The sequence below is a fragment of the Haliaeetus leucocephalus genome, unplaced genomic scaffold (genome assembly GCF_000737465.1).
Source record: "Haliaeetus leucocephalus isolate CR32 unplaced genomic scaffold, Haliaeetus_leucocephalus-4.0 Scaffold696, whole genome shotgun sequence".
NCBI lineage: Eukaryota > Metazoa > Chordata > Aves > Accipitriformes > Accipitridae > Haliaeetus > Haliaeetus leucocephalus.
The window spans coordinates 864,296-891,292 of record NW_010973132.1 but is presented as its reverse complement, the minus strand read 5'-3'; the positions used below and the strand labels follow the sequence as shown (position 1 = coordinate 891,292).

General features: G+C 39.8%; 1 protein-coding gene across 2 annotated transcripts; it reads right to left on the bottom strand.

Moving 5' to 3' along the window:
- Positions 1–375: 375 nt before the first annotated feature.
- Positions 376–25,335, bottom strand: PLA2G4F (phospholipase A2, group IVF). 2 transcript variants are annotated; one of them, XM_010580050.1, is made up of 20 exons: positions 25,225–25,335; positions 21,428–21,500; positions 19,151–19,287; positions 17,682–17,810; positions 16,152–16,192; positions 15,498–15,540; positions 14,182–14,248; positions 13,710–13,879; positions 11,460–11,573; positions 10,910–10,947; positions 9,817–9,952; positions 8,945–9,081; positions 7,576–7,798; positions 6,872–6,986; positions 5,566–5,703; positions 4,972–5,079; positions 3,870–4,064; positions 3,369–3,535; positions 2,541–2,727; positions 376–1,193 (listed from the first exon to the last, which is right to left on the bottom strand). In XM_010580050.1, exons 1-20 carry the CDS (start codon positions 25,333–25,335, stop codon positions 964–966), a joined length of 2,559 nt encoding a protein of 852 aa, XP_010578352.1. In that variant the 3' UTR covers positions 376–963. The 2 variants fall into 2 exon arrangements, with proteins under 2 accessions (XP_010578352.1, XP_010578351.1); XM_010580049.1 differs by lacking the exon at positions 376–1,193 and having other exon boundaries at positions 2,644–2,727; positions 3,369–3,545.
- Positions 25,336–26,997: the final 1,662 nt, after the last annotated feature.

The window sequence follows — 26,997 nt, the reverse complement described above, 5'->3', positions numbered from 1 at the left end:
TCTTGAATGTTCATGTTTTTAAAATATATAGACACACACAGAAATTCCTTGAACAAAGGTCTGGCTGAATTGCAAACCCAAGTGTAAGGAAAAAATACGTAATTCAGACTCATCAAAGGAGCCTTCCTTCCTCTTACACAGAAAGAGAAAGATGAGACTTGCAGCATTTTTAAAGTTTCATCAGCTCGTGATGATCAAACTGTAGGAAGAAGCAACACAATCCCATGAGGTGTCTTTAATTGTTAAATATAAAAAAGGGAACTATTATTTCCTCAGAAACAAATGGTTACAAAAGTAAGGTACTCTGTATTGAACTTCTGGGAGACTAAAAGCCATTATAATCCTTGAGAAGGGTAGGAAGCAAATATCACAGAGATCTTTGAAACGATGAATGGCAAAAATGGAAAGCAGATAATGACTGTTCAGTCTTGAAAGTACATGGGCATCAGCCAGTAGCACACTGAAAACAAAAGGAGACATTTCCTCTCTCCGTGCATAGTTACAATTGGTGGAGTTCCTTGCCAGATGATGTAAATTGTGAAAGTTCGTGGACGGAGGTTCAAAAAGCAAGAGAGATAAAGGTATAGGAGAAATCAGAGTTTCCTTGAACGCTGCCAGACCTTTGACAAAAAGAGGTGCTTCACTCAGAGGAGTTTGGAAGATTATTCTCCAGGTGCTTGAACTGTTTGAATAGACCTCCCTAGTCATCTGGTATCAGCCACTGTAAGATGAGATACTGGCCTAGATAATTCCCTACTCTTCCCCACATGACAAAGCAACATCCATGTTGCACTGTACATCCCTTGAGTTTTTGTTAAGAGCATCCGTTATCTGGATTTTCAGTGTCACATGTGCTACTCCCTTCACAAGACAGTTTCCAGCTATTAGTTTTTGGTATTCTGTCTTGAACCACACGACTTTTGTACACTGCAGCCTGGCTGTATCCTCAGCTATGGAAGCTGCTTATGTATTGGACATATTGATGACTTTCTTCAACTTTCTCCTTTGCAGAGCCAAGTTTAGGGTTTTGAAGAGAGTGTCCTTGCTGTTCAGAACATTGTAGCGATTCACTTCCACCAATCTGATGAAATCGTATGGCTCAAAGGTGAAATTTAGTGTACGGTATGGAGAATCTTTCGACTCAATGACAAAGTCACCAAAGGATTTCTCTTCTTCTGACTCACGTTTAACTCCTGCAGCAAGGAAAAAAAAAAAGCCAAAAGAAAAAACCAAACCACACAAAACAAGCAGCTGTAGTAGGCTCATTTTAGTTGGATTCTGCAAGGAGGATACCACAGATAACTGTTGAACCTTAACTTTTTCCGCAAAGCTGCTCCTCAGAGATTTCAGCTCCTTCAGGATCCAAAATGCTTGGAAGCTGAAGGTACAGTATTATTACTCTTTCTACTTCCACTAGACTCCAAAATACAGGACTAAAATACATTTTCATTGTGATAAATTGTTTAGTACATCCATGATTATCATGCTCAAAACAGGAAATGCAAAGCTCAACTCTTCTGGAAGTACTGTTCTACACTAAAATAAAAAACACTAACACCCTGAGTTCAACTGACCTTAGGAGGGTAGTATATACTATACAAAATATGGTAACTCGTGTTTTTAGCACCCTGTCACTTAAATTTATAAATACCAATCTTGAAAGATGAACGTTAAAGTAATTTGCTAAAAACACTTTTGCTTGTTGCTATTCTAGAAATAGTAGTCTTGAGCCATATTCAAGCCCAATACTTTGAAACTCTTCATCGTTGATGAGTAAATGCAGCCAGGGCCTGGCAAATATTATAGTATTAATATAGATAGCATTAACAGAGTCCTTTACATTTCCCTTGCCTGCATCAGTCCTGCACATTCATTTCTATGTATTCCAAAGGTTTTCTTCAGGATGCTGTTTCCTCCCAGCATGGGAGAAATAGGACATTGAATTTTGTCTGTCTCTTCTTAAAGGTATAGCTCTATCTTTCATTCCAGTACTCTTACTGGATAGACTGAGGTGGGCCTTACTGTCTATACAGATCACATTAAATGAAGCAACGATCATTTATCACTTGGCCTTACACTACAAGGGCACAGGCCACTTAACATTGAGTTACATGATCTGACATATGGATTGGTCCCCAACACTTTGCTGCTTAGTGGTTTATTCATATCCAATAAAGAAATGAACTTATTTAATCCGATTTGTAGTGCTTTCGTGTATATTCAGAGTAACTAAAAGTAACAAAATCAGGTATCAGGGCAGAAAGGTTCAGAAAGAAGCAGCAAAAATATTGCCTAATTTTGATTCTTTCAGCCTTTAGATTGTTTTGGTTTTTTGTTTTTTTTAATTGTCAGCCTCTTCTCCCACTCTCCCTTCCAAAAAACTAGTGGAAGCTAATTCCACCTTAAATGAAAGTAACAATTTAATAAATACAGGGTAATACTAAGAAGAATGAAAGGAGGGACACTGAGCCCACTGAATTTTCCCCATCAACACACCCAAATGATTGTAAAAATAGCTCTTTAAGATACAGCTCCTTTACCTGGAGCTTTGTATTTCTGGAAGGTGTCATTCACCAATGGGAAATGGAGCACAACTGGAGCCTTTGGATTATCATCATCCACAAACAGGTAACACTCTTTTGGCTTCTTTTCATCTTCCTCACTCAATTTGATTTTTGGAAAAGGAATTTCCCGCTCCTCACAGTATTTCTGAGTGAGCTCTAAAACCTGTTGTCAAAGAACAAAAATAATTTCAATAGAGTATCAGCAACACCTCTAAGATCATCTAACTACAATTCTCAAAGGGCGATAGACTTTCAACAAAAAAAAAAAAAAGGCAACAAATCCAACTTCAAATTGGCAGAAACAATTTTTCTGGCTGGTGATACAGAAGAAGACTGAAGAGCAGAACTGAGAACTGCTACCAAACATCAACAGTTTGCAGCTGTGACTTTTTATGTTTTGTTACTCTAAATATATTCACTTTGACTTTTCTGCACTTAAATATAAACACTTGTATAGAAAGGAAATAACTTGTTTTCATGAAGAAAATCACCAATAGCCACTCTTCCATTAGAAGCATACATCTAAGTAACAAGGATCATATGAGCCAAGCAAATACTCTTATTTTAGATAACAATCTATTCAGGCTTCTGAAAAGTTTTGAATCTTATTACAGTTGTCACTTTCCATCTCCTCATGACATTCACAGTAAAAAAAATAGTACAATAATATTTGAAAAAGGTAAGGATTTATTTTAATGCATTCTTTCATTAGTGTTTGTATTCAACATCAACTGATCTGCTGCTGTTGTGAATATGATTCTGTGCTTTTATCTTCATGTAATAATGCTCAGCTACATCTCTCACCTCAAATGGAGCTTCCCAGGAAAAATTGAATGACAAGATAACATCCACATCCCTCTCTGGCTGAAGTACCGAAGGAAAGGGAGAGTTGATAGAAAAGCCACCATCCACTAAATACAAGCTTTCTTCCATGGGGGTCAGCTGGTTGGGAAATGCATCCAGATGAGTGCCTAGAAGACACTCCAAGTAACACAAGTAACTATAACGAATCATTACACACCTCTCAGTAACAAGCAGCAAACAAAGCTTATGCTAGGGCTATAAGAAGAAAAAAGACATTCCAACATGCACATTCATCTGAGACTGACCTGTAAAGTCTGATGATGAGGTTGCCTTATATGCCACAACACACATAGCGGACCAAATTTTTTGCTACAGTGTAAGAAGGGGTAAATTCCCTGACTTCAGTGGAACAAAGTCAAGCTCACTTCTGTTCTGTAACATTGACTGTTACAGAACATTAACATGCTATTTTACACCCCAGATACATATAGACTCATTTACCTCTCCAAGCCACAAATTTCTTGATGTTAACATAATCTTTATGAAGATACAATCCCCGCATGAAGTTGAAGGTTTCTCCACATGTGACCCGGGACTTGAAGAAATCCTGAAAAATTTGTAACAAGGGGCCCCCAGGTATAACCAAGCGAGTCTTCAGCCGTGTTGGATCTCGGAAATGGAATCTTCGGCAGTCATCTGCAGAAGCCACAGAAGGATGCAGAACACACAGAAAACGCTTGTCCAGCTCCAACATTTCAATCAGACTTTTCTTCTACAATATTTAACCAGTTGTCCTAAGGCTGAGTTTGTCCTCTAATAAAAAAAGTATTGTAATGAAATTTAAATGAGCTGTATATTCTATAGCTGGATAATTTACCTGCCCTGTTTAGCATTACTCACAAATCATTGTCCATATGCATTTCAAACCCACACAAAGAAATCCTTGTTACCAAGTGATGACAACTTCCATCTTATAAAACAACAACGGTCACGCGCACACAGGAGCATTTATAGTTACAACAACAAAAGCATGGGTGGAAAAACTGGGGCTGCAAAAGCAGAGAAGAAAAAAATATCTCCCCCTACTACTTACTATAAGGCTGTAACTATGCACCTGAGTAACTCTCAGCCTTTAATACACTTCCTTTTCACTGCTAGGGAGGCATTGTACAAATGGAGAACAATGCGTAAACATAGAACCAGCTTATCCAAGGTTACAAAAATCAGGCCAAGGAGGGATTTGAAAACCTGTTTTCCATCCTCCTACTTAGCACTCCAGTTTCTGTTCTTCCTCTTCTCATGACTACAAACCCTGCACTTGCAATATGTGTTTAAGACAGCTCCCAGAACTAGCCCAAATTTATAGTCAAAAGTCAGATACAAAATTTTAAAAAGGAAGAGAAAGTGTACTGGAAAACTAAAATTGCTTTCTTCACTATATGTGTGATGGAAGGGAATAATACAGTACAAGAGAGATCTGTCCAAATCCATCCTTTATGCTGATTTTGAAAATATAGCACATTTTTGAGTCATACTATTTGTATGATCATTCCAAAAACAGGAATCTTTTGAAAAATCCTATTATTTTAATGCATGTTCTTACCTACAACTTTGATAACATCTTTGAAAGAATCTAGAAAGCCCAGTCCTATACCAACCACCTTCAGGCAGATATCATCCAAGCTTGCAGCAAAGGCACTGCCCCACATTCCTGCAGGAGAAACATAAAAGAATTTAATACTCAAAAGGCTTTTCACAGTGTAACCAAAAGGCCTATAATTCAGCTGCCATTCGTCATGGGAGAGGGCTGTCACTTGACCCCTACTATTCTAACAGGTAATGTTTGAGTTTAAACCTTTGAGTTAATCATGTGACAAATTCTGATGTAATAATACAATGCAGAAACTTCTCCAAGAGAAAATCTCTTCTATCAGCAAGGGAAAGATGGCAAGAGAATGGGAAGACCTAAAGCAGAAATTTTTGACGGGCAGCTCATAAAAAGAGTCTTCTTGCAGACTCAGGACACCAGACTAATACTATGAACATACACCTAAACCTTTGGAGAAAGATTTTACATTTTTCCCTTCTTCAAATTCTTTAGGAAGGAACAAAAGGGCATGGGTTTATGTTGATGAGCCCCAAAAGCAGCGTAGCTCCTTTCCATCTCCCCATTTTATTCATTACTGTAAGATCATACCTTGTAGAAAACAAATCCTAGGCTCTGGACGTTTCTGGACAAGCCGTCCCATGAAGAACTCACTGTCAAAGTTCTCTGTTCGGACAAAAGCTCCATATTTGCGAAATCCAACTTCATAGGGAGTGAACTCACACCATTCTAAGAACAAGCCAACAGGATATTTATTAATCTCAGAGTAAACGTAGGTGAAAATGCCCATTTGATTTCTGTTCACACAAGGGAGACAGAAGGGAGTCTCCCTCTGCTTTTCACCTTCACTATGGATTTCCCTGCCACTCTTCTCAGTGATTCTCTATCTTACACATGATTAATAAAAACTCTTCTACAGGTTTTCATTGACTAAATACAACCTCCTTTCTTCCTGCCTTTTGGAAAAAAAAAAAAAAAAATTAAAATCCCATCTTGCTCTATCTTGACTTTGTTACTGCAGAAATAACCTGCCTATTTTACTGCCACTTTAAACCATTCTGATGGCTCCCTTTTCCATCACAAATGGAAGCTAATTCACTTTTCTCAGCCTTTCTTCATGCTACTTACCATCTCTCAGCAACTACTACAGTACTGACTTGAAAACTCAATTGACCCACTGTGTCAGACTTCACTGTCTGCTTATCAAAGTGTCCCCTCATGCTTGAAAGCTTTCCACAAATATTTACAAATCAAATTCACTGTCATACACGCACACTTGTCCAGAGCAAAACAAACAAAAGTCCCATAGTGGTACACAGATGGTACACAAGCGTTTCTGTTCCTGTCTCACTGTATCTACCCTCACTTATTGCATCATATTTAAAGTTTCAAGTGACTTGGAATAGGACCGGCCTTCATTTTTTTTTACTGTAATTGTATAACCAGCAAGAACCCAGGCTGCTAAAAACCACAATTTTGATGATGCATGCTACAAGGTTGCCAACCCATCATTTTACGTGAATCCTACACAAATTGATTATCTGAGACTATAAAAGAAAGTAGGTCACCTAATTACCAAGGACTCCAATCCTCTGATCAGGCACAGACTCATGTATTGTAAGAATCTTCCCTCTCAGTTCCTGAAAATTTCAAGCATTTTCTAGAAAAACACGCAGAGTGGCCAGCAGAGTTGAACTTCATTTCTCTGTTACAACCATGATGAAGACATTTGCGATCAGGATAGCATTCTGCCAAGCAGTATCCTATTGCCTGTTGCACTACCAACTGCTGCTTGAGCCAGGTTTCCTGTTGGCAGCCACTCACTACCCAAGGAACTGGATAGGTGAAAGGAATTTATGAATTTTAGCAAACAAAAATAAGTTTGCCATGTTCATACCTGCAAAGTCACCACTGCTAATATTGGGTCTCACATTGACAGCTGCATAGATAGGATAGGGGTTCTGGGCCCATTTCACTGCTTCTTGCTGATCAGACAGCTTTGATGGATCTTCCTGGTTACAAGCAAGGAAGGAAAAGCACACTTTAGTCAGGTAAGTTCTGTGTCCATACTTCGATAGTTTGAAGCTGTTGCTTAGCATTTCTGACTAATAGTGCTACTGATTCAAAGTCCCTTTTCCTCCCTCTGTCCATGCATATGGTTAGATTTTGCCAGAATATTTATGCAGTTGCATATTTAGAACGTCTGGTATTATTAATAAACTAGTTACCCCTCTGATTTCTGACTTCGATTAGCATAGTAAATACTGCACAGTAATGCCATTTTGCAAAACCAACATCATTCTCTCAGGCTTAACCTGCCCAGTAAAGAAACTATTAATTTAGTAACAGTCATTCCAAATAAACACTACATTTTTCTATAAGACTGATCTATACGACTTCATAATTCTTTACTAAAGAAGGGTGCTGGGAACCCCAGGACAGAAAGAGATGAGAACTCCCTATGTTTATTCCACACCACCTATTCCAGAACAGTTCACAAAGGTAGAGAGTAATTGGTTTCTTGACACACAACATGTGGGTGGGCAGAGCTCCCACCTGGAAGACAAACAGCAATACACTTCCAAACGTGAACTCTTTTACCTTCTGTTGTAGGAAATATTCCACAATAAGGCCCCACAAATCTGTAAAGGAAACTTTCCGTCCACTAATCTCCATTGCATTCAGCTCCTGGAAATAGTATTTCAGTCGTTCTGGGGAAAATGCCCCTGCTTTGCTGCTGGACACAGTACCCTGAGCTCTTCTGATTGCATCTTGAAGGTCTTTCTGTGACCAGTCAGGGTCTTGATATAATGTCGATAAACACCTGAAAATGCTTATATTAATGTCATCAGTAATAATGACCCTTGTATAAACAATTTTAGCTAGTTATAATTAGTGCTGCAGCACCAAACTAAAAGCTTGAGAAGTCTAGCTAAAAGACAAAACATCGTGAAGAGAAGAGAGACCATAATAATGGATTTCTGAACTCTGAAACATGCTGAAAACCCTGACACCTACAGGACAACTTCATCCTGATTGCTAACCTACCTTTCAAGGATGTTTCAAGTATCATATGCTAGCACACATGAACCCGTTCAAAAAGATGAGTTAACTCCAGGCCATAACAACCCTGAGAGACTGGCTGACAGCAAGGGTGCTACTGAATACAGCAATAGAGGCCATAGCCTTCATCAGAACACAGGTCTAATTAAATGAGAAACTGGTTTGGCCTATTGGCTATCCACGTGAACAGATGCCTACATTTGTTTGAAAGTCTGTTTCTGAATCAAAAGGGGCACGCCAGATCACAAGGTCAGTGGAAGAACTAGATACATAGGAGTTAATTTAACACATAAAGCTCTGGAAGGGAGGATTATACTGTCAGGTTGCACAAGTCCTCAGTGAAATCATTTCATGAAAACAATGTGTAATTATGAGGGATGACTTCACCACAAACTCCAAGCACTGAACTACTGAAACATTCTAGCCATGTCTAACATTTCAGCACATTGCTCCAGTCCACCAAAGAGCAAGCTGGTGCTATCCTTCTATTCAGCTGCATACAGCATTTTGGAATGTGTTGGCACAGTGGTCCATGTGGACATGTTTCCAGTGACTTGCACCACCTCGGTTATCTTCTTGGCAAGAGCAAGGAAATGGGGAAAGTTTTTGAAGTCAAGGCTCTGAGGGAACACACAGCAGTTTTATTCACGTAGTACGTTCTAATATTCAACTGCCAGGCTTGCAAAAGCAGCAGATTCATAAATTTAGCCAGTAGCTGTATGGGTTAGAAGTATAATGGATCTCTTGGACTCTTTAGGATCCCCATCAGAACTCACAGGTGAGAACTGATAAAATATTTGACCTCGTTGTCCGTCTAGATGGCACAAATGCAATTTTGGCCTTATTTTGCATCAACGCTACCATATTCACCTGTAAGTTTCTGGAATCAACACTGCATGTAACTTACCAAGTAGATCCAGAAATTCCACACAGATATATTGCAGCATCCAAAAGGCCCAGCTGCTGAAGCCCAGCAAGACTGCCATAGAACGAAGTCAGTGCTCTCATCCCACCTCCAGACCCCAGTACTGCTACAACTGGAACCTGCAGGCAGCAAACTCAGTCACAATCACAGACTTTTGAATTGCCAGTAAATTACAGAACTAATCCCATTTCAGTCTCATTCTTATAACAAGAAGAGATAAAATCTCTATTTCTATTTACATTTCAAGTAATTTCAGGTTTGATTTCAACCAGAACTCCTTTCACTACTTTGTAATTGAAATATATTGTTTACTATAAAACATAGCAGTGTTATCTTAGGGACAGCCACTTACTGAAATTGTTATGTATATTATCACACATTTACTTGCATGCCATACAATATAAACATAAGAACAATAAAAGGGCAATAATTCTTATAACAGCACCCAAAGATCACAAAGCAAGGTATCAGGCTACCTAGCTATAACAGTGTTCTCAAATCAGCAATTAGGAAGCTGTTCCTGTGATCTGAGCTTCAGTTTAACCATTCTGAAACAGACTTTCCCATCACAATTCAGAGCTCAAAGGCCAAGAAACAAGAGTTCAACTAAAGAAGGTACATACATTCTGAAATTTCAATTTTTTGTGTTCCAAAACACACACATATCCCTCAAAATTTTAGAAATATAACAACATTTGAGACTTCAGAACTGAAATGTCACAGGGATCTACCTCACACCATGGTGAATGCAAACCATGGTTTCTGTTGATTACAGGCAAAGAATCCTACAATACCTAATTATCAACCAAGCACAAAGGATTTTACATATCTCATTACAGCACTGTGCTCCATACCTCATCTTTTGGAGGGGATTCTTTTAAGTGAAGAGTCTTCCTCAGTGTCTCTGAAACTATTTTCTTCCTTTTGTCCAAAAATTCTCTCTCCTCTTTACAGAGGTCAAAACCCAGACGTATGTCAAGATCCCAAGTGCTTAAGTAGAAATTAAAACAAAAATAACCAAAATCATCAAGGATTTGTAATTACCAGGCAAAATCAGTTTCTGTGAATACACAGTCTAGGTGCTGAACTGAATCACTGGATCAAACTCCTAAATGAAGTTTTAGTGTATGTCTATACACCAGCTATTTTGTAACAGCAGCTTTTGGAAGTAAAAATGAAACTTCTCCCTATTGTATTTCTTCCTTAATGTATAAATACAAAGGTTGTGTCAAACAGTATTCAGATTAAGCTTCAGGAATTTCACAAAGAAAGAAAAGATTCTCAGTAGGTAAAGAAGATTGTATGAGGAACAACTGAGATCACTGTATTGACATGGATAGAGAAATGAGGGGAAGAACGATTTTAAAAGAGAAATTTCTAAACTTAAGAGGCAGAAGGGGACAACTGAATGCCAATAAACTTGCCATGAGTTTGTGAAAGGGGAGCAGGATCTTCAGTTAATTACTATACACCCAATGACCCTACCAACTTACTAGCCAACTGCTCAGTTTTGTGTGTTATTCTTTCCTTATCTCTTCTTTCTTGCACCCTTCATCTATTTTATAGTTCAAGCTCTTCACACACTGAGATGTCCTTTCCTATTTGTCAGTACAGCACTGCACATATTTTGGAAACTACGTGTATCTAAGAAAGCCGATTAATATTTACACCACCAGCTATTTTATGTTTAAGTATTAGGAACACAAAATTTGTTCAGATTTCAGCAGGACTGACACCAATCCAATAGACAGTATCTGCAAAGTCACGAGTCACAGCCTTCAGAAGAAAAACAACCAGGTATTTTTCTCTAATGTATCCCAAGAGATCAATGGAGACAACAGACAGAACAGAAAACTCCCCAGAACAGCAGGGAGAGTCACTCAGTTCCTTCACTATGAGAATAAAGGCCTTTCCTGATTTTTAGAGGTCTTGGAGGCTCCTACTCACCTCTCTTGAGTTTTCAAACTCATATCCAAACTTTGTCCCTGTGAAAGGAGAGAACACATCTTGCAATTGGTAGCAATTACATAGGCGGAACTACTAACTAGAGGTTATGACATCAACAGCATCACTAGATACTAACCAGAAAAGCACATTCACCCACTAAACTACATCTCTGGAACACCTTTCCTTTGCACCTATTTTAGACATTTTCAATAGCCTCCACAGAAAGTAAAAACATTTACTCAGAGAGCAGGGTGAAGAAAATTATTTCTTCTGCAAGCTTCTTGCTTTTTGCCTCCTCTGGTATTTTTCATTCATACCCTAACAGACTTTTTGCTTTGGAAAGTGATGAACTTTATACTTATTTTTCAAGATGCAGCCATGAAAACATTTTTAGAAGAATTGCACTGAGTAATCTCAGTATTTCATTCTAGATAGCCAAGAAAATGGCACTCCTAAGAATCATGTGCAGCTTAACTTTCCAAATGTCTATAGGCAATGGGGAAAAAGTTATCCCAAGCATGTTAAAACAAGTGCAAAATGTTGACATTACCTCTCCCAGAGAAACGATTCTATCAACCTTTTGTCCAATAGGAAGGGAATTCACTGGTACAGTCCCCAATCCCATAACTGTAGTATGCTTTTCAATATGAGGGTTCATACCATCCTAATAAAGAACAAAATGTTTTTTGAGCTCTCCAGAAAAAAGTTAGATATTACTTTCATATGTCAAAACAGCAAACAATCCATATGATCATTATAACTAAATCTTTCCCAAAAGTCTAGGGCTTTTCAAGATCATCCTGCGCTCTGCTTGACAGATCTTTGCTGGGATTTTTTGTGTCACTCAAATAGCTTCTTTTTTTTTTGGTTGTTTGGTTTTGGGTTGGGTTGTTTGGGTTTGTTTTTTTAAATATAGCTGTCTGCCACAAGGAAAAAATCTTTACCTCCAAATAGAAAATTTCCTCCCAAAATCATTGTGTTCCGACATGTGTCAGAAAGCTCACAAGTGAGCTTGCATTCTGTCTTCATATCAGGATTTGGAAAACCAACAAGGCAACAGTGTTAGACATACAGAAAAAATACCACTAAATAGGAAATAAGATAATAGCCTTAGGAACAAATGGGAGCATGCAATTAAAAAACCATAATTATCTTTACAAGCAGAACAAATTAAAGTTTGCCAGGAAACCTTTGAGTTTTCTCCCATGTTGTATTAGCAAGTGGCAAGCTCTCTTAACACAGAGCTTTCTGCAGATTCCTAAATTTAAAAGAGGCATATTAAAAAAACCCTTTTTATCACAGGGCCACACTCAAACCTACACAGCCTACCAGGTGGGCTGGAGCCTTTACACACACTGCAGGCCTCAACCCTTGGGAGGAGACAGCAGCTTAAAGAAACAATATGTTGTCACCCTTCTCACAACAAGAACTGAAGACAGACAAGGAACTACCCACAGATTTCACAGATGTCTTCTGACCAAAAACAGCTGTCCTGAGTCAAATGTCCCTCTAAGCCCACTGTCCTCCTCCTAACAGGAGCAAATAACATGCATTTAGGTACAGGGCAAGCAACATTACTATATTCCTGGCACTCTCCTACCTCTGATAAGAGAGGAAAGGTCATACTGGATAGCTATGCGCTCTAGGCCAGCTCTTGAAGGAGTATGTTCTGCTAGATACCAGGGGTGGTTTGGTTGAGGTTTACCACCTGGGCTAATCTCCATGGTTGACTTCTACTGTGTTTTTGCTTGCCTGCCTCTGAGTTTTTGACTAATTAAGTCCAGGTCTCTCTCTTCATTTCACATTTGCTGCCCAACCAACTCTACTGCAAAGCTATTCTTCCATATTCTTTTTTGTGTTCTCTTCTCCGTAGCTGCCTCTAGAGTAAAGATCACCATCTGCATTCATGCTGCCCAACTGCTTGTGAGGATGAATAACATCACAGAATAAATAGTTTCCTTGCTCTCATTTTTAGTGTCAGGCCATACTGGGAGCAGTCACCACAATGAACATTCAGTCACTCCTATGGGATACACACACTGCATGGGTACCTGTAGAAACTGTGAAGTGATAGACAAAGCTAAATAAACCCTTGCAAGTGGCAAGTGCTCTACAAGTTTCTGACAGAAAAGACTTACTATAGAGTATCTCAACAGCTGAAAGCAAAGATGTCTTCATGTAGCAAGCATGTGCAGATTCAGATTTTTTTAATCCCCAAGTTTGAACAGATTTTAAAGTGTTGGGAAGGATATACTTCTAAGACAAGTTCACCTCCTTACCCAATGTCAAAGATCCAATGCAAAGTCTGACATTTTTTATTCAATTTTTAAAATAAAAAATAGTAGTGTGTAAAAAGCAATGATAGAGAAAAACTTATCTCTTTGCTCATAAATTCCTAATACATAACCAGAAAAATAATACATCCATTCAAGACAAGCTTCTAGCCTACAAAATTTTGATCTGAGCAATTACAACATTACAGAGTTAAGTTTGATCAAAAAGGTGTATCTGGAAGTGATTAGTATCCTTCATAATAGATGGTTGCTAGCACCACATACATATAGTACTCCCCAAGAAACTTGCTTCCAATGCAAGCTTTTGACATCCACGGGTAGCTGAATAATATACCCAAACCTGACATCCCTAAACATCTAAAGAAGTCCCTGACCTTCTCATGATCAAATTAAGGCTGTTCAATTTATGTTTAAGGACACTTTCATGGACCAAAAGGTACTGGTTTCAGAGTGTATTTATTCAAAAGTAGTCTGTAAACTTTGTAGCAGTCAGCACAGATGCTTACCTGTAGGACAGATATGGTTTGCTCCAGCTCCACTTGCAGTTCTGGACACATTTCTTTATCCACATGAAAGACAAATGAGGTTCCATAATCCTTCTCATTGCCTGGCCTCCAGGGAATACACAACTGCTTCTGATATGCCCCTGGAACAGACACCTTGACCTCACAGCTCCCTGTGCATTAGAATAAGAAGTTTAGACCACAGGAGCCATTTAAATAAATGTTCAAAATCAGATACTTGTTAAGTGTAGCTGAGACTATGAAAACACAAGCAAAAACTCTCTTGTGTGGTACCAGTGGATGTGACCCAATACTGTTTAGCATTAAAAATAAAAGCAAAATTAACTTAAAAAGACAATTTTTAAGTCAGTAAATAAAAATGCACTGTATAGACAGAGAATCAAGTCTTCCCCCTCTCCCAGGGAATAAACATGCTGAAAAGTAGATCTGACTTCAACTCTGCAGGCAGCCCTACCTTGCTGGCTGTCTCCTGTTTTTTCCTCTTTGTTGACAGTGCCTTGCAGAGACAAGCAAGGATGAACCTATGAAGAAAAGAAACCACCTCTGGTTATGAGATTTTAGTTCACTTCTTTATTGAAGCTTAATCCACCTACTATACTAGGTATAGGTTTACAGCTGCAAGCTGTCAAAAAAACATTATGGATTATTTTGATCTTTCAAATAAAAAGCAAGTTTTATTTCAGCAGGATGGGATTATTTGCTTGTTTCAAAAATCAAAACCACTCTTTCTAGTCCAATTACTGGGTTTTTTTGCAACTGGTACTTCATAGTAACAAGTTCTCAACACCTGTTTTTTTTCTGTTGTTTTACCTTTTTTTTAATGCATGTGTGAGTACCTATTCAGAACTTGTTCAGATCCAGGCAAGCACTTCATAAATTCTGCCATGACTTTCTGTCCTGGATTGTCTATGTCCTCTTGAAATTTAGTGTCTCATGCCATTCAGTCGCCAGCTTCCCTTCTAGGGTAGCAGATGAGATACTTAATTGGCCATAATTACTCTAAAAGATAAGATACTACTCCACTGCTTGAACGTAAGACTGATTTGCTATGGGAAATGGGAACACAAAAGACTCTCATGTGAAATAGTTTGCAGAACTAGGCTGTTAAATGCCACCAATTTTTCCTGAAAAAATGTTAAAACTCTGCATTTTGACAATGATGAACTCTTTCCCATCCTTTTCTCCTTATTAAAAACATCGCTCCAGTCCCTTTAGTTTGAGTGCAGAAAAGGGGTGGTAACACCTGTATTTTTAATGTATAATGCACTGATTTTCTTAGACTGATTGCCCCAAGAGAACAGACAAATCCCTCAAGACCAAAACTCTTGAGTCTGAGAACAGGAGGCATCACCTACTTACTAATGGCACTGATAAAAGCTTAGAAATAATACATGTTAAGATAACAAGGGGAACTGTACCTGGCCAGCATCTAGGCTAGAAACCTCAATACAATCTGCAAGACGCACTAGCCTCCTAAAGACATTTCTTGCTTATACTTTTTAAAACAGCCCTACTGGAAAAAAAACCAACACTCCCCCCCCCCCCCCCCCCAAAAAAACCCCCAACCTTTTCTGTGAGTTGGTATCAAGTTTTAAAAATTGACAAAGCTTTTTAAACCAGCAAATTAAAAAAAAGGGGCAGATGCAGAGAGAGTAAGAGCTATTTGGAAGCAGGATTGGAATTCTCAACAACTCTTGTCCTCTTGCTGCTAAAAACCTACCTTTCAGGAGTAAATCCCAACATATATGTAATTGACTTCCATGTACTCACCACAAGGACTCCATTAGTCAAGACCTCTGTAGGGGCATCTGAGCTGTGAAAGGAAAAGATTTCATGCAAATGAGTTTTGTTTTTAATTTGCTTCATCCTACTTTATAAACTAACTGCCTGGATAAGTGGTGGGGGAGAAAGGTCCTTGGTGTGAGAGATCTATGCAAACTAGACTGACACCAGGTATATTTCCCTTCACAGAACAATGGGGGGAAAAATACTGAAGAAAAAATTTGTCTGCAACTATAAGCATGTGCTATAAGGCCTCCCCATCTCAGTTATTTTGATAACCTAGAGAAAAGCTGAGCTTAGATAGACTATCAGATAAAGTATCCCTTTGTTTATATTGCAAGGTTAACTGTGAAAGCTTTCCAGTCCTAAGTTAACTCATCCACAAAATATTCATTTCTTTTGCAGCGCTGCCATTCCCATGAAGTCCAGCAAAATTTTATTTCTTTTTTGGTACCCTAAAAGTTTTGGTGACTTGAGCTTTAAGTATATTTGTGATCAGCCATTGGTGAATCAACTTGAACACCACAGAGAACTGTACAGCATTAGCCTTTTTATGGGCAAGACTGTCCCTGCACAGAAAAAACAACTAAGACAACATATCTGCAGAGCACAAGTTCATTCAGCTCTTCAGGTAAGACTCACCATTTCTCCAAGTAAAACTCTACGTCCAGCTCTTCATTAGCCTTTGAAAATAAAAGTTGGACACACGTGACCCTTGATCTTGAATATTATTATGAGAAGTTTTTCCAAGAGATTAAGCGTTCTTCCTGTTACAAACTACAATAACTATTTTTGTTGCTTTTACAAAAGCTCCAGTTAAATTTTGGAAAGTTTAAATTTATGCCTTTTGTTGTTGTTGTTCTTTAAATATTCCTCTCCTCCTGGACATATCCTATATGACCAGGCACATCTATATTTGAGGACACAAGTGCACACAAGTGCGAGTTGGCTCTCAGATCCACTACCCTGCTAATGAAAACAAAAACAAACAAAAAAACCCCCACACACAACTCTTCTGGCTCAAATACCACTGCAGTGCCATCTCTGCAAACAGCTTCTACATGAGGCTTTGTGCTTCCTCCCATTTATTATTTCAGCAGACTGTACTCTTAACTCATTGCTGCCTTTGTCTTTGAGAGACATTGATCCAGCCATCTTTCCCCCTACCACAGCATACTGTAAATGCTTGACATCAGACCTAACGGAGCTTTTAAAATAACCAAGTAGAAGCCAATCTATGTAATTCTCTTTACTGAAGTTGAAGTTTCCAGTTCCACAAATACTGCTCAAGATGACTTACGCATTCAGCAAATGGGACAGAGTTAGTGGGGACAAGGAAGTTACAAAGCCTCTTTCCATGATCACAAATAATTTAGAGTGCCTGTGACACTGACCAACACCTCCCTGCTAACTGCATACCAGTTAGTCTGCTTCTGACTATACCAGCACTGACTAACAGCACTGAAGCCAAATTTCTCAAGACACATCATTAGCTCAGCTTTAATCCAGACCTATTGCAGCAATGTGTTTGAAGCAGTTACAAAAAAGATCAGACTCGTGATGTGGCTTTAGCTACGTAAAACAAGCTGTCTTGTTGCAAGTCCATAAACAGGTGCACAAGGAATGAGAGCAGCTAATATGCACCCATGGCACCCACATGAAGCAGAGGTTAAATGTAACTGAACATAACTCAGGGAAAATAGCCTTTTCTTAGGCTTTTGACTTATTAAATATGGAGGTAACCTTTGCAGCAATAAACTTCTTCACTGCGAACTGATGATGATCAACTAGGCAGTCTGCAGTCCCCACAATGATTGCTGACTGCAAATGCCTTTAATTTTAAGCTCACTTTAAGCCCCCTCTAGTCTCCTGAAAATTCAGTTCCCTTTAAAGGTGTTTTAACATCTTCTGAAAGAAAGCAGTCATCCCAAGTTTCATTTAGTTAGGCATGAAAGACTGTGGAACACACACACACACACAAAAATAAAATCACTAGGAATTTTAAAAACATCTCAGATGATAGTAAAACCATATATGCTGCTGTCACCTGCTGACACATTTTCCCTTTCTGGCTTCTACATACAGATAAATCAACTAGCATGTACTGCCGGATTTCTGTAATGATGAGATGCAGCTATTCACAGTTGACCTGGAAGGAAGCCAGGGACTAACCTCAGGGTTCAACCTGAAAGTGCGCAGCAAGGGCTGACCCAGCTTCATGCCCCCTACATCAAAGACGATAGACGTGAGCTCATCACTGACAAGGACATCCTTATCATAGAGTGTCAGTTCCAGAATGTTCTAAAACCAAACAGAAACAAACAGCCTCAGAGATGAAGAGACAGAAACACTTCCATAAACCTGAGTACCTGTATCCAATAGACACTTTATGCATTAATCAATACCCTTCCCCTTTCCCACTCCTGAAGAGAATTCGCTATTTCCAGCAGGACTTACAGCATAGTTTAAAAAAGCTCCTAGTTGATAGTGTTTAGCTAAAAGATTTTCTGATCTTCCCAACTAGAGAGCGGCCCCAAGCAAATGCATGTGGCAGTACTCTCCACGAGCTTCAGGCACAGATTTGCCTGAGGAAGCAACAGCAATTTCCACTCTTTCAGCATGATTCAGTCCAGGATGTTATAGGGACCTATCACTTCCTGCTCAGCACTGTCTCAGAGCAGGCAAGTCCAGCAGAAACTAATTGAAATAGATACAATGAGTACATATAGCACCCAAAAAGTGGCCCTGCAGCAACTAGTTTTCAAGGAGACAAGACTGAACTTAGAATTGTGCAGGTGTAGCCTCACAACAGTAACCACACAGAGACCTTGTGAGACTGCAGGGGAAGAAAACTGCAAACTAAGCTTCAGAGTGTGTGAGCTTTTTCTTACCATTTAAGTCAATTACCATTCCACCTTTGTTACCAACCATTATGGGAAGGTACTCCAGTGAGTGGGATAGTTAATAAGCACGTTATTCCAAAGCCTAGGATGTTATTTAAAGCAATAGTACCATACTAACACTAGCCTTTTAAAGTACAGTTTCCTTCCCTCTACCATTAATGTCTACTTTGAGAATGAATGCTGGCAATCTGAAGAGTTTTTCAATACTCTATTAGGTCATGCTCAGACAGCAGACAGATGTACTGTCTCTAAAAGTTTGAATTTTGCTTTTCTCAATCACAGGAACTTGACTGAATGAACTAAGTGGCAAAGTGATTTGAAATTTAGTTCCCATTATTGTCACTCAGCCACTTGGCTGTGTAAAGCAAGTAGAGCTACAAGAAGGCAACTGCTACTCTGTGAAAGTAGAAGCAATCCTCAAATAGAAACCTGCTTTAGCAAGGAATTTCCTTGAACTCTACCACGTAGTGCCATGACTTCCCTTTCCTGAGTTGCATCACAAGGACATTTATGGAAAATTCTAGCTGCAATTTACACAAGAGTGCAGTTACAAACTGCTGTGGTTATCACTGGACATGCATGGTACAGTTTTTTGTACCACTTTAAGATGACTGACACCTTACAAGCAACACTGGTTTTGAGGGTAATAAAGATCCCTTGGTTTTGAATGAAGTATCAAAAGTAAGCCAGTACACAAATGCAGACAGCCCAGCCAGCTCCACAAAGCGCACTCCTTACCTTGACAGCACTATGGATTCGATACTGGAAAGTTTCATTCCATTCTGGGTTATCAGAGTTGTCAACAACCTGAGTTCGGGAGACTATGGGAGATGCAGTGGGCAGCTTTAGTTCCACGTAGCAGTCTGCCTTGGACACTAGAGCAGAGAGTGTAGAGGCAAACATCAGAAAAACTTTAATCAAACATACTCTTTCCCATGAGCTCCTAATTTTCTAGATCTCATTGTATCATAGAAACATGCAAATTTAAGGCTGGACTTGTAAAGCAAAAGCCTTTAATGAAGTACACTTCTTTAAACAGTAGCAAATTCAACATTAGGTACCTATACTTCTTCTTTTCTGGTTCATCCAAACCATGAAGGCCTTGATAAAAGAGACTACTTTTCGAAATGAGGAAGATCAACTTTTTAACAAAGATGACTGCTGATATCAGGCTCATTGCCTCTTGTCCTGTCACTGGGGACCACTGAAAGTGTCTGACTTCATTTCCTTAACATCCTCCTTTCAGATACTTGTACACATCCCCCTGAGCCTTCTGTTCTGCAGGCTAAGCAGTCCCAGATCTCTCAGCCTCTCCTAGTGTGAGAGACGCTCCAGTCTGTTTACAGTCTTAGTGGCCCTTCACAAGACTCTTTTTGGTAGCTCCAATATCTCTGTTAATGGAGTGCCTAGAACTAGGCACAGTACTCCAGATGCAGCCCCACCAGTGCTGAGAAGAGGGGAAGGATCACTTTGCTTGCCCTGTTGGCAATGCTCCTACTAATGCAGCCCAGGATACCATTAGCCTCCCTGGCAGCAAGGGCACATTGCTGGCTTATGGTCAGCTTGCTGTCCGCCAAGACCCCCAGGTCCTTTTCTGCAAAGCTGTTTTCCAGCCAATAAGCCCCCAGCATATGCTGGTGCACAGGGCTGATCTTCCCTGGATGCAGGACTTCCATTTCTTTCTGTTGAACTGCATGAGGTTCCCATCAGCCTGCTTTTCCAGCCCATTGAGATCCCTGCTGGATAGCAGCATGACCCTTCAGCGTACCAGTCACTCCTGCCAGTTTTGTAACATAAGCAAACTTGCTGAGGGTACACTTTGCCCCATCATCCAGATCGTTAATGAAGACACTGAACAATATGGGACCCAGAATGGAACCCCTAGGTTACACCACTAGTTACTGACTTCCAACTAGACTTTGTACCACTGATCACCACCCTTTAAGCTCTGCCATTCAGCCAGTTTTCAGTCCAACTCCCTGTCTGCTCATCTAGCCCATAATTCATCAGCTTCTCTATGAGAATACTATGCGAGACAGTGTCAAAAGCCTTACTGAAGTCCAAGTAGACAATATCCACCACTGCTATACCCTCATCTAGCCTGGCCAGGAGCTGAGCCTTCTGTTTACATTCCCTAAAAATAACCAATTGTCTCGGAGTCCTTCCTTCTTCCAGTTAAGGCCCCTTTAACAACGCAAGTATGAGAACCATTCTTCACTCCAGTTGAACAGAAAGGCCATGAAAAGAACTTCTCTTCACAGTGTGATTCTAGCCCTCAGCCTTTCAGGAGGGTTTTCCATTCCCCGGACAGTCATTTAGCATTCCAATAGTTCAGTGTTGGACGCCAGATATAAACTTGAGGCAGGCAGACTACCTTACTGTATTAAATCTGAAGGAATTAAATCTCAAGAGAGTTTTAAAGGTCCAAATGCCCCAAACAGCCCTAAGAGCTTTATTCAACACAGATGCATAAGAGAAAGGGAATATATACCATGCTATCAAAACCAGGAAGAGGTAAAAAGCAGTTTGTCTTGGAATCAGTCAACCACCTACCCTCTTAAAAAGCTTCAATTACATCAACAAAATAGCAGGCACATGAAAGAAAGCACTACTACAACTGAGAAAATAAATATTTGGAAGCTAGAATTGAAGATTGCTACTTCTAGCGCAAGAAGACTGTTCAGCAGGAGCAAGGGTGAAATTTGCCATGACCAGAGAGCTGAATCCAGACAAAGGAACACAGAATGGGCCACAGTAGGATGTGTAAAGGAGCAGGGAAGCAAAACATCACCAGGACATACCCGATCTTGTTCTGCAAGTAGCAGGGTTAATCTGCAGCTTGGCCTTGTATCAAGCTTTTAAAATACATATAATGCTTTACAAGAGAAGCCTTTGTTCAGACATAAAGGCAATATACTATGTGTAGATAAGAAGTTCCCATAACAATGCTACCTGTGTTACAGGTATGCATACAACAAACAGTCTGTTTTCATAACACCTTGACTAAATACTTACACAGATCTGTACCCTTGATGTTTCTGGCTCGGAGGACTTTTACTGTTAGGTTGTAGTAAGGGTGCTTCTCCCACTGAAAAGAGAGAAACAAGCTCAGCATGTAACTCAACTGCAATGCCTGTTCTATGACCACATCAGTATCAGTCCAGAGAAATGGATCAGACCAGCCAGCCCAAAATAAACTATTAATGAGTCAGTTTGGGAACACACACAGCACTTTCAGTGTCCTGGAAGAAGACTAGAGGACTAAAGGAGTCTAGAAGGAAACTCAATTCCCTTTCAGCACGGCAATGCGTGATGTCTTAGGATAACTCCTCACAGACTTCAGAAAATAAGTCCTTTATTTAGGGTTTCCTCTAATTACAGAACAATTTTGAATTTCTTCGTTAGTTCATTCCTGCTGAAGGATAAGCAGACACTGAAGCTGCTCAAATGATTTTCATCATGACTTGGCTAGTTTAAGACTATTTGCCAAGGGCACATGCATGCTTGAGTAATAGCAGACACGGCGAGAATCTTAACAGCATGGTCTAAAGACATAGAAAGCATACACTGTTTACAAAGAAGAAAAAACTCACTTTCTTGTAGGAACACATACTTCATGGCAGTTTGAGCAAGAAAAGACAAACCTTAAATTCCTTTTCATTCTGGACTGTTACTGGTATCAGCACTATAAACATGCATGCCACTTTACCAGCGTAGATCAAAATGTAATCCTTGCTCTTGAAAGCTTCTAGGAGGCTATTTTTGGAAAGTAATGTTAGTATCTAATTGCCTGGATGTGAAGAGGAAAAAAAAGCCTGACTGAATCCTAGAAGATCATGAAGGACTAAGGGGGGGGGAGGGGGAAGACAGGAGAAAACAGCTTGAAAGGATTTAGTGCAGAGACCGCACAGAAGCAGCTGTGTAAGGCTCATGAACAGAATGGGATTCTGCCTGATTTCCATCAGTTATGACACAATTCTGTCCAGCTAAGAACCTTTTCTATTCTTAAATCCCATTTCAAAATGCTTTTCACAAGTGGTCACTACTTCACGTTCATCATTTTCTACATGGTTGGCTTGAGACCAGAGTTTAATTTCAGATATGCTAAGTATTCACCTACAACTGAATTCAATGGGATCTTCACTTACAACAAAATGCTGCAGTACGCCAAACATTATATAAAAACATTGGCCCTACATATTACTAACTAGGATCTCAAGGAAACCAATGAACCCTGAACTGTCAAGCTCTCCTTGAATATTCGTTATCTGATAAATGGAACTGTACTATGTTTGTTAAGCAGTCACATATTTCTGGAGTTTTCCATATTTCTTACCACTTTAAGATACTTGCCGGCTTTTGCAAAACAGGGTTTGAACAAAACCCAATAAAACCAAGACATACATAGTATACTGAACATCTTTGTACTGAGTACCATCCACCCTGATGAACAAGTGAAGGGTAAAAATTACACAGGTTGTCTAAGATGGCTCACATGCAGGTGCTAAATTAAATTTGTGCAAATAAACTCCAATTATACCATTATTACTGTTAAAGGACTTATATTTGCAGCATCAACATGCTGAAGATACTCCTTCCCTCATTTGTTTCTGGGAACAAGCCATGCCTTCACATCGAATTTCACCATGAGCTCTATCCTTCAGATGCTAGTTTTTCCTCCTTTTTAAACCTTTCCTAATCACCTCTATTTTGTTCAGTCACTGACACTAGTTCCTCAGGCAAAGCCTGACCTCCTTTCTACCTCATCAAGGTGGGGAATGGACTACAGAAATTCAAGATTGCGTATGTGATTCTCAACGACTTCCTAAAGGTGCTGCAACTCTTCAGGTTGTTGAGAAATGAAGCTACATAATCACACCCCCACTGCTGTCAAAGCAATCTTCACTCAGGTAGCCTATCATCTGGAAATCTGACACCATCAGCAGAGGAAGCACAGTACACCCTGAAGACAGCATATCCTTCTTTTACTGCACACCATCTATCAATATATAGTTACATGTTCAAAATAAAGTCCTTTCCAAAGGTCTCTAACAACCTTTGATTTGCAGGCAGTCATTACACAGCTGAGGATACATTTTCCACACCCAGATCATAATTTAAGGGCACGTAACGCAACAGACATTTCACTGTGCTCCCAAGTCTGTGCTACGAGTTATGCCAGAACCTTCCCATCTGCCCTTTCTACTTATCTTTTAGCCAAGGCACAGCAAGGTCATAACATGTTGCAAGGTGAGCATGCAGAGTAATGAAGCATGAGAATATCAGATATGTTCTATCTGAATGCATCAGGGAAAAGGCAGGCAAGAAATCTGTATGGGAAATGAGCAACAAATAACGACAGTTCTGCCTATACCAGCATACATGAAAGCACACCGACATATGCAATGGGTGCAAGCAACCAGTTTCTACTTTGCACTTTAATGATTTTTCAGAATCACCTTTTCCAGAGCTCAGGAGACTGCATCTGAAGCACAAACCCCCTTGAAATCCTTAAATGAGCGTACAAGACTGAATTTTCACACACTCAACCCTGCTAACAACTGTTAGCAATAATAGCAAAATCAGTAGCAAATAAAAATGTAACTTCTAAGCTGTATTTTCTTTTGTGTTCAAAGCTACCAGGCAAATCAGGTAGCTCAAAAAAAATGTCTGGCTTAACAAAGGAGCACTTACTCCCTGTATTGTTCCTGCTCCCAGGTAAACACTGCTGCCCATAATTTCCTTCCTTGTGGTCAAAGTGCCACAAGTTTACTTTTAAACCCAAAAGCAAACTCCTGGCTTTCCTAGGCACCCCTTGCACTTTCCTTCCTCTCACAGAAGTGTGCACCCACAGTCATAAAAGGAGAATTCAGACCCAGTCCTAAGAACCATGGTCTTCTGGAGGGCAAGTTTTATGATCAGTCGGGTGATACGAGTAGTGCTAGCAGCTCAGTATCACAACAGCAGTGGCAAACACTAGGCTCGCTCCCACTTATATTGCTGTTTGTCTTTAGATATGTGAAACTAAGGCTAAACTCTGGAAAATTAGAGATCTGATCATGTTGAATTTTTATCACACAGCAAGCAGAAGTGTGGACAGGCACAGAGGCAGCAAGCCACCTTGTGACATCTAATGATCACCTCAATTTTAAGTTGTAGATTGAGGTGTGGGGGTCAGCAGGACAGGTAATCAGATGACAGACCAGATCTCCCAGGGAAAGGCTCCTTCGCAAACATTTAGTGCAATTCAAAAATCGAGGTTATTGGCCAGGCCATCGTATACAATGGAATGATTATACACCAGTTAAAGGACAAACACATTGAAACCACTTTATCTAATGTGGTTGTGCTGCATTATGAACAGGGTGTGAAGTCATCGTTAATCTTTGTCTACTGTAGATTATTAAGCCCTGTGGGATAAGTTAGAAAGCAGAAAGGAAGGGAATGGTAATCAAGGATATTTTGCAAGAAAACAGATAAGCACTATTTTGTCTCTACTGATGAGAAGTGCAGTATTCTGCACTCTCCTTCCCCCCCCCCCCAAAATACATGGCATCAGCTTAATTCTGCTTCCCAAAACCTAAGGAAAGAGACCTGCTCTGCATTGCCTCACACAGACCCTGAATTTACTAAAAACCTGGAATCTCCATTAGCATTCTTGTTATCCAAAATTTTCCCCAAACTATAAACTTTTTGATTAATTCCCGCAGAAGCGCAGGACTGGTTTTCCACACGTGCAGTAACAGCAAGTCACTGCCGAACACATCGGCTAAGGAATGGTGTCTCAAAGACAGCGCTACAATTTGTCTTACCCGCCAGTGATAAAACCCAGTCTCTTTCCTCTCCTTCCTTTGGAAAAGCACAGCTGCCAGAAAAGGCAGCACTCTGGGTGGAAACGGGCCCCGCAGCACCTCATGGAACATGGGAAAAATGTCCCGTCGTCTCCGCAGAAAACCTGACAGGGAAACACAGAAAACAGAGAAGTCCCCAGGCGCCTGGCTGCGAAGGGCTGCTCTTTACAGGCTCGCTCTGAAGTTTTGCGCAGGACTGGGCTGCGCTCCAACTGCGAGAAGCGGAGGTGTGGCCTGCGCTTGCCAAACAACCCAGTTCAAAACCTCGCTGGCAGGTTTTTCAAATACTGGTAAAAGATAAGGGCAGCAAAGTAGCACCAAACAGGGAAGCCCTGGGTAGGAGGAAGCACCACTCCATGATTAACCCACAACCTCAAAACCCCCAGTCCAGATTTCCTTTGAGAGTTCCAGCAACCTGACCTAGGACTTTGACCATTTTAAACCCTCTCAGAGTTTCAGCATAGCCTAAACTAGTATTTTTAAATATAAAGAAATTCCCATCTTACAAGCCTGAAGCAAAGCCAAATTTGTCATTGACTGTAGCTGTTGTGAGAAGTTTCAGGGAGGCCTGAGCAGAGACACCACAACATGGTCTGCATTAGGATACCTCAGAGAATATTGATTCACCGCCATGTCTAACCTTTTGCTATGTGAGCGGCCTGCGCTTGTGCCCCCCTTTATTCTCATTTCCATGTAGCTCAGTATTGATTCTCCACCAAAGGTTATTGAAAAATTGTACAACAGATTGGGCAGATTTTTTTATGCATCTACTGTGTCTTTAGAAATATTTAAGTAGTAAAGGAAGTGATTAGTTTATTAACAGCTGCTGACAGCTGGCTTGTCTGGAGCTTTTTATTAAAGAGCTTAAACTGAAGCAGCAGACCAAAAAACAAACTTAAGTGTTTCAGGAATTAGAAAGTGGCAGAGAATGTATGAAAGCCAGTAATGCAGGATGTCACCAGCTCCACACAAACATGAGAATGTGACACATTCTCAGCAAGGTCCCATTCATTAATCATTTCCTGTCATTAGTGTCAGTCACTAGATCAGAATTTAAGAAAATTAATAAAAGCACAGGCACTGACATTTAGAACACAAACAAGTCAGTACTAGTTAGTGAATTCACAGACTTAAGAGTCAATGCACAGGCAAAAAGCAAGTATCATAACATTGCAGAACAGCCAGCAACTGCTGTAAAGCTCTTGTGTGGTACTAAATGGCTTGGTAAAGATAGACACTGGGTTGAAGCAGCAATTTCTTTGCATTTCTACATACTGCTGCATTCAAAGTGAAGGACTGTCATATGAGGTTTTATTTATCTTTGAAAAACTGCAGAATCATAAGTGTGATTTATTTATATTTAATCTAATATAGCTCAACTATAAATTACCAGAAAATTGAAGCAGCCTTACACAGTAAGCTAACATGGAGAAACTACACTAATTCTAAACAGCTTATTATAGGCAGTATATAAAGCCTGTATTTTACCTTGTGAGTGCCCAATTGCATTTAAAATCAGGCTTACCTGCCTTCTCCTGAAGTGTTCTCTCATCTTCCAATGAAATCTCAGCACAGGGATCTCATGTTTATATAATTTCTCTTGAATTTCTCTCTCAAGAAAAACTGAAAACTCTTTAGAACATATGCTTAAGAATTGTTTCATAGTCAACAGATCATCCATTAGCAAACAGTGTTTAGGTGCAGTTTTAGCTATCTACAGACAATGTTGACAGC